General features: G+C 57.2%; 1 protein-coding gene across 1 annotated transcript; it reads right to left on the bottom strand.

Moving 5' to 3' along the window:
• Window positions 1–1148: 1148 nt before the first annotated feature.
• Window positions 1149–7696, bottom strand: LOC135526890 (nascent polypeptide-associated complex subunit alpha, muscle-specific form-like). The gene is made up of 4 exons (XM_064955556.1): window positions 7253–7696; window positions 4930–7032; window positions 2931–4749; window positions 1149–2719 (listed from the first exon to the last, which is right to left on the bottom strand). Exons 1-4 carry the CDS (start codon window positions 7694–7696, stop codon window positions 1149–1151), a joined length of 5937 nt encoding a protein of 1978 aa, XP_064811628.1.
• Between the last annotated feature and the right edge of the window lie 323 nt (window positions 7697–8019).

Raw genomic sequence — 8019 nt, forward strand, 5'->3', positions numbered from 1 at the left:
ACTTTGCTCCGTTCATTATCGCCTCAATCCTGACTAGTCATTCCCACAGCATGATGCTACCATCACCATGCTTCACCGTAGGGATGTTGCCAGGTTTCCTCCAGATGTGACGCTTGGCCTTCAGGCCAAAGCTTTCAATCTTGGTTTGATCAGATCAGAGAATCTTGTTTCTCATGGTCTGAGAGTCTTTAGGTGCCTTTTGACAAACTCCAAGCGGGCTGTCATGTGCCTTTTACTGAGGAGTGTCTTCCGTCTAAAGGCCTAATTTGTGGAGTGCTGCAGAGATGGTTTATCCTTCTGGAAGGTTATCCCATCTCCACAGAGGAGCTGTAGAGCTCTGTCAAAGTGATCATCAGGTTCTTGGTCACCTCCCTGACTAAGGCCCTTCTCCATCGATTGCTCAGTTTGACTGGGCGGCCAGCTCTAGGGAGAGTCTTGATAGTTCCAAACTTCATCCATTTAGGAATGATGGAGACCACTGTGTTCTTGGGGACCTTTAATGCTGTAGAAATGTTTTGGTACCCTTCCCCAGATCTGTGCCTTGACACAATCCTGTCTCAGAGCGCTATGGACAATTCCTTCGACCTCATAGCTTGTTTTTTTTCTCTGACATACACTGTCAAGTCTGGGACCTTTTATAGACAGGTGTGTGGCTTTCCAAATAATGTCCAATCAATTGAATTTACCACAGGTGGACTCCAATCAAGTTGTAGAAACATCTCAAGGATGATCAATGGAAACAGGATGCACCTGAGCTCAATGTCAAGTCCCATAGCAAAGGGTCTGAAAACGTATGTAAAAAGGGTATTTCAGTTTTATATTTTTCATAAATTTTCTAACATTTCTAAAAATGTGTTTTCGCCATGTCATTTTGGGGTTTTGTGTGAGATTGATGAGGGAAAAATATACTTAAATACATTTTAGAATGTGGAAAAAGTCAAGGGGTCTGAATACTTTCCGAAGGCACTGACTGAGCAAACAGTGGATTTCAAGTTTATACATAAACAGTAACGTATTCATTTGTTTTCCATCAACCATGGATAGGGCTGTTAAGTCTGACTGTTGTTAGCTTGCTAGTGTAGTATTGGGTCTGTTCTAGGCATCATGCCCACAAGTCTCAATTTACATGAGATGGGTAGAACAGTGCTTCATTTGGGGAAGTAGTGGGGCAGGGCGGGTTTCTCTGGGGAAGCAGTGGGGTGAGGCTGGGTTTCTCTGGGGAAGCAGTTGGGAGGGTGAGTTTCTCTGGGGAAGCAGTTGGGAGGGTGAGTTTCTCTAGGGAAGCAGTTGGGAGAGGGCAGGTTTCTCTGGGGAAGCAGTGGGTTGAGGCTGGGTTTCTTCGGGGAAGCAGTGGGGTGAGGCTGGGTTTCTCTGGGGAAGCATTGGGGTGAGGCTGGGTTTCTCCGGGGAAGCAGTGGAGAGGGCAGGTTTCTCTGGGGAAGCAGTGGGGTGAGGCTGGGTTTCTCTGGGGAAGCAGTGGGGTGAGGCTGGGTTTCTCTGGGGAAGCAGTGGGGTGAGGCTGGGTTTCTCCGGGGAAGTAGTGGAGAGGGCAAGTTTCTCTGGGGAAGCAGTGGGGAGAGGCTGGGTTTCTCTGGGGAAGCAGTTGGGAGGGGGGTTTCTCTAGGGAAGCAGTTGGGAGAGGGCAGGTTTCTCTGGGGAAGCAGTGGGGTGAGGCTGGGTTTCTCCGGGGAAGCAGTGGGGTGAGGCTGGGTTTCTCCGGGGAAGCAGTGGTGTGAGGCTGGGTTTCCCCGGGGAAGCAGTGGAGAGGGCAGGTTTCTCTGGGGAAGCAGTGGGGTGAGGCTGGTTTTCTCTGGGGAAACAGTGGGGTGAGGCTGGGTTTCTCCGGGGAAGCAGTGGGGTGAGGCTGGGTTTCTCCAGGGAAGCAGTGGGGTGAGGCTGGGTTTCTCCGGGGAAGTAGTGGAGAGGGCAGGTTTCTCTGGGGAAGCATTGGGGTGAGGCTGGGTTTCTCCGGGGAAGCAGTGGAGAGGGCAGGTTTCTCTGGGGAAGCAGTGGGGTGAGGCTGGGTTTCTCTGGGGAAGCAGTGGGGTGAGGCTGGGTTTCTCTGGGGAAGCAGTGGGGTGAGGCTGGGTTTCTCCGGGGAAGTAGTGGAGAGGGCAAGTTTCTCTGGGGAAGCAGTGGGGAGAGGCTGGGTTTCTCCGGGGAAGCAGTGGAGAGGGCAGGTTTCTCTGTGGAAGTAATGGAGAGGGCAGGTTTCTCTGGGGAAGTAGTGGGGCAGGGCGGGTTTCTCTGAGGAAGCAGTGGGGTGAGGCTGGGTTTCTCCAGGGAAGCAGTGGGGTGAGGCTGGGTTTCTCCGGGGAAGCAGTGGAGAGGGCAGGTTTCTCTGTGGAAGTAATGGAGAGGGCAGGTTTCTCTGGGGAAGTAGTGGGGCAGGGCGGGTTTCTCTGAGGAAGCAGTGGGGTGAGGCTGGGTTTCTCTGGGGAAGTAGTGGAGAGGGCAGGTTTCTCTGAGGAAGCAGTGGGGTGAGGCTGGGTTTCTCCGGGGGAAGCAGTAGGGTAAGGCTGGGTTTCTCTGGGGAAGCAGTGGGGTGAGTCTGGGTTTCTCTGGGGAAGTAGTGGAGAGGGCAGGTTTCTCTGGGGAAGCAGTGGGGTGAGGCTGGGTTTCTCTGGGGAAGTAGTGGAGAGGGCAGGTTTCTCCGAGAGGAAGCAGAGGGGTGAGGCTGGGTTTCTCTGGGGAAGCAGTGGGGTGAGGCTGGGTTTCTCTGGGGAAGTAGTGGAGAGGGCAGGTTTCTCTGGGGAAGCAGAGGGGTCAGGCTGGGTTTCTCTGGGGAAGCAGTGGGGTGAGGCTGGGTTTCTCCGGGGAAGCAGTGGGGTGAGGCTGGGTTTCTCCGGGGAAGCAGTGGGGTGAGGCTGGGTTTCTCTGGGGAAGTAGTGGAGAGGGCAGGTTTCTCTGGGGAAGCAGTGGGGTGAGACTGGGTTTCTCTGGGGAAGTAATGGAGAGGGCAGGTTTCTCTGGGGAAGGAGTGGGGCAGGGCGGGTTTCTCCGGGGAAGCAGAGGTGAGGCTGGGTTTCTCTGGGGAAGTAGTGGTGAGGGCAGGTTTCTCTGGGGAAGCAGTCGGGTGAGGCTGGGTTTCTCTGGGGAAGTAGTGGAGAGGGCAGGTTTCTCTGGGAAAGCAGTGGGGTGAGGCTGGGTTTCTCCGGGGAAGCAGTAGGGTAAGGCTGGGTTTCTCTGGGGAAGCAGTGGGGTGAGGCTGGGTTTCTCTGGGGAAGTAGTGGAGAGGGCAGGTTTCTCTGGGGAAGCAGTGGGGTGAGGCTGGGTTTCTCTGGGGAAGCAGTTGGGAGGGTGAGTTTCTCTGGGGAAGCAGTTGGGAGGGTGAGTTTCTCTAGGGAAGCAGTTGGGAGAGGGCAGGTTTCTCTGGGGAAGCAGTGGGTTGAGGCTGGGTTTCTTCGGGGGAAGCAGTGGGGTGAGGCTGGGTTTCTCTGGGGAAGCAGTGGGGTGAGGCTGGGTTTCTCCGGGGAAGCAGTGGAGAGGGCAGGTTTCTCTGGGGAAGCAGTGGGGTGAGGCTGGGTTTCTCTGGGGAAGCAGTGGGGTGAGGCTGGGTTTCTCTGGGGAAGCAGTGGGGTGAGGCTGGGTTTCTCCGGGGAAGTAGTGGAGAGGGCAAGTTTCTCTGGGGAAGCAGTGGGGAGAGGCTGGGTTTCTCTGGGGAAGCAGTTGGGAGGGGGTTTCTCTAGGGAAGCAGTTGGGAGAGGGCAGGTTTCTCCGGGAAGCAGTGGGGTGAGGCTGGGTTTCTCCGGGGAAGCAGTGGTGTGAGGCTGGGTTTCCCCGGGGAAGCAGTGGAGAGGGCAGGTTTCTCTGGGGAAGCAGTGGGGTGAGGCTGGTTTTCTCTGGGGAAACAGTGGGGTGAGGCTGGGTTTCTCCGGGGAAGCAGTGGGGTGAGGCTGGGTTTCTCCAGGGAAGCAGTGGGGTGAGGCTGGATTTCTCCGGGGAAGTAGTGGAGAGGGCAGGTTTCTCTGGGGAAGCATTGGGGTGAGGCTGGGTTTCTCCGGGGAAGCAGTGAGAGGGCAGGTTTCTCTGGGGAAGCAGTGGGGTGAGGCTGGGTTTCTCTGGGGAAGCAGTGGGGTGAGGCTGGGTTTCTCTGGGGAAGCAGTGGGGTGAGGCTGGGTTTCTCCGGGGAAGTAGTGGAGAGGGCAAGTTTCTCTGGGGAAGCAGTGGGGAGAGGCTGGGTTTCTCCGGGGAAGCAGTGGAGAGGGCAGGTTTCTCTGTGGAAGTAATGGAGAGGGCAGGTTTCTCTGGGGAAGTAGTGGGGCAGGGCGGGTTTCTCTGAGGAAGCAGTGGGGTGAGGCTGGGTTTCTCCAGGGAAGCAGTGGGGTGAGGCTGGGTTTCTCCGGGGAAGCAGTGGAGAGGGCAGGTTTCTCTGTGGAAGTAATGGAGAGGGCAGGTTTCTCTGGGGAAGTAGTGGGGCAGGGCGGGTTTCTCTGAGGAAGCAGTGGGGTGAGGCTGGGTTTCTCTGGGGAAGTAGTGGAGAGGGCAGGTTTCTCTGAGGAAGCAGTGGGGTGAGGCTGGGTTTCTCCGGGGAAGCAGTAGGGTAAGGCTGGGTTTCTCTGGGGAAGCAGTGGGGTGAGTCTGGATTTCTCTGGGGAAGTAGTGGAGAGGGCAGGTTTCTCTGGGGAAGCAGTGGGGTGAGGCTGGGTTTCTCTGGGGAAGTAGTGGAGAGGGCAGGTTTCTCCGAGAGGAAGCAGAGGGGTGAGGCTGGGTTTCTCTGGGGAAGCAGTGGGGTGAGGCTGGGTTTCTCTGGGGAAGTAGTGGAGAGGGCAGGTTTCTCTGGGGAAGCAGAGGGGTCAGGCTGGGTTTCTCTGGGGAAGCAGTGGGGTGAGGCTGGGTTTCTCCGGGGAAGCAGTGGGGTGAGGCTGGGTTTCTCCGGGGAAGCAGTGGGGTGAGGCTGGGTTTCTCTGGGGAAGTAGTGGAGAGGGCAGGTTTCTCTGGGGAAGCAGTGGGGTGAGACTGGGTTTCTCTGGGGAAGTAATGGAGAGGGCAGGTTTCTCTGGGGAAGTAGTGGGGCAGGGCGGGTTTCTCTGGGGAAGCAGAGGGGTGAGGCTGGGTTTCTCTGGGGAAGTAGTGGAGAGGGCAGGTTTCTCTGGGGAAGCAGTGGGGTGAGGCTGGGTTTCTCTGGGGAAGTAGTGGAGAGGGCAGGTTTCTCTGGGAAAGCAGTGGGGTGAGACTGGGTTTCTCCGGGGAAGCAGTAGGGTAAGGCTGGGTTTCTCTGGGGAAGCAGTGGGGTGAGGCTGGGTTTCTCTGGGGAAGTAGTGGAGAGGGCAGGTTTCTCTGGGGAAGTAGTGGGGCAGGGCGGGTTTCTCTGGGGAAGCAGAGGGGTGAGGCTGGGTTTCTCTGGGGAAGTAGTGGAGAGGGCAGGTTTCTCTGGGGAAGCAGTCGGGTGAGGCTGGGTTTCTCTGGGGAAGTAGTGGAGAGGGCAGGTTTCTCTGGGAAAGCAGTGGGGTGAGGCTGGGTTTCTCCGGGGAAGCAGTAGGGTAAGGCTGGGTTTCTCTGGGGAAGCAGTGGGGTGAGGCTGGGTTTCTCTGGGGAAGTAGTGGAGAGGGCAGGTTTCTCTGGGGAAGCAGTGGGGTGAGGCTGGGTTTCTCTGGGGAAGCAGTTGGGAGGGTGAGTTTCTCTGGGGAAGCAGTTGGGAGGGTGAGTTTCTCTAGGGAAGCAGTTGGGAGAGGGCAGGTTTCTCTGGGGAAGCAGTGGGTTGAGGCTGGGTTTCTTCGGGGAAGCAGTGGGGTGAGGCTGGGTTTCTCTGGGGAAGCAGTGGGGTGAGGCTGGGTTTCTCCGGGGAAGCAGTGGAGAGGGCAGGTTTCTCTGGGGAAGCAGTGGGGTGAGGCTGGGTTTCTCTGGGGAAGCAGTGGGGTGAGGCTGGGTTTCTCTGGGGAAGCAGTGGGGTGAGGCTGGGTTTCTCCGGGGAAGTAGTGGAGAGGGCAAGTTTCTCTGGGGAAGCAGTGGGGAGAGGCTGGGTTTCTCTGGGGAAGCAGTTGGGAGGGGGGTTTCTCTAGGGAAGCAGTTGGGAGAGGGCAGGTTTCTCCGGGGAAGCAGTGGGGTGAGGCTGGGTTTCTCCGGGGAAGCAGTGGTGTGAGGCTGGGTTTCCCCGGGGAAGCAGTGGAGAGGGCAGGTTTCTCTGGGGAAGCAGTGGGGTGAGGCTGGTTTTCTCTGGGGAAACAGTGGGGTGAGGCTGGGTTTCTCCGGGGAAGCAGTGGGGTGAGGCTGGGTTTCTCCAGGGAAGCAGTGGGGTGAGGCTGGGTTTCTCCGGGGAAGTAGTGGAGAGGGCAGGTTTCTCTGGGGAAGCATTGGGGTGAGGCTGGGTTTCTCCGGGGAAGCAGTGGAGAGGGCAGGTTTCTCTGGGGAAGCAGTGGGGTGAGGCTGGGTTTCTCTGGGGAAGCAGTGGGGTGAGGCTGGGTTTCTCTGGGGAAGCAGTGGGGTGAGGCTGGGTTTCTCCGGGGAAGTAGTGGAGAGGCTGGGTTTCTCTGGGGAAGCAGTGGGGAGAGGCTGGGTTTCTCCGGGGAAGCAGTGGAGAGGGCAGGTTTCTCTGTGGAAGTAATGGAGAGGGCAGGTTTCTCTGGGGAAGTAGTGGGGCAGGGCGGGTTTCTCTGAGGAAGCAGTGGGGTGAGGCTGGGTTTCTCCAGGGAAGCAGTGGGGTGAGGCTGGGTTTCTCCGGGGAAGCAGTGGAGAGGGCAGGTTTCTCTGTGGAAGTAATGGAGAGGGCAGGTTTCTCTGGGGAAGTAGTGGGGCAGGGCGGGTTTCTCTGAGGAAGCAGTGGGGTGAGGCTGGGTTTCTCTGGGGAAGTAGTGGAGAGGGCAGGTTTCTCTGAGGAAGCAGTGGGGTGAGGCTGGGTTTCTCCGGGGAAGCAGTAGGGTAAGGCTGGGTTTCTCTGGGGAAGCAGTGGGGTGAGTCTGGGTTTCTCTGGGGAAGTAGTGGAGAGGGCAGGTTTCTCTGGGGAAGCAGTGGGGTGAGGCTGGGTTTCTCTGGGGAAGTAGTGGAGAGGGCAGGTTTCTCCGAGAGGAAGCAGAGGGGTGAGGCTGGGTTTCTCTGGGGAAGCAGTGGGGTGAGGCTGGGTTTCTCTGGGGAAGTAGTGGAGAGGGCAGGTTTCTCTGGGGAAGCAGAGGGGTCAGGCTGGGTTTCTCTGGGGAAGCAGTGGGGTGAGGCTGGGTTTCTCCGGGGAAGCAGTGGGGTGAGGCTGGGTTTCTCCGGGGAAGCAGTGGGGTGAGGCTGGGAGGCTGGGTTTCTCTGGGGAAGTAGTGGAGAGGGCAGGTTTCTCTGGGGAAGCAGTGGGGTGAGACTGGGTTTCTCTGGGGAAGTAATGGAGAGGGCAGGTTTCTCTGGGGAAGTAGTGGGGCAGGGCGGGTTTCTCTGGGGAAGCAGAGGGGTGAGGCTGGGTTTCTCTGGGGAAGTAGTGGAGAGGGCAGGTTTCTCTGGGAAAGCAGTGGGGTGAGGCTGGGTTTCTCTGGGGAAGTAGTGGAGAGGGCAGGTTTCTCTGGGAAGCAGTAGGGTTAGGCTGGGTTTCTCTGGGGAAGCAGTGGGGTGAGGCTGGGTTTCTCTGGGGAAGTAGTGGAGAGGGCAGGTTTCTCTGGGGAAGCAGTGGGGTGAGGCTGGGTTTCTCTGGGGAAGCAGTGGGGTGAGGCTGGGTTTCTCCGGGGAAGCAGTGGGGTGAGGCTGGGTTTCTCCGGGGAAGCAGTTGGGGGCGGTACATCATAGTATCAGGGACCCACACAGTAGGTACATGATAGTATCAGGGACCCACACAGTAGGTACATCATAGTATCAGGGACCCACACAGTAGGTACATCATAGTATCGGGGAACATTAACTCTTTCCCTATCACCCTATTGAACGTCTATGAACCAAACAGTGATGACCCACATTTCCATCATGTTTTTGATAGACTCCCAGATCAGAGTAGCACTAATCTAATAATCGATATAATGGTTTTAATTGTTACCATGATCTGTATCTTGACAGACTGTCCACACATACTGCACCAAATATCACCTCTGTCCAGGTTCTGAATAATCTAAT

The sequence above is a fragment of the Oncorhynchus masou genome, chromosome 32 (assembly GCF_036934945.1).
Source record: "Oncorhynchus masou masou isolate Uvic2021 chromosome 32, UVic_Omas_1.1, whole genome shotgun sequence".
Lineage (NCBI taxonomy): Eukaryota > Metazoa > Chordata > Actinopteri > Salmoniformes > Salmonidae > Oncorhynchus > Oncorhynchus masou.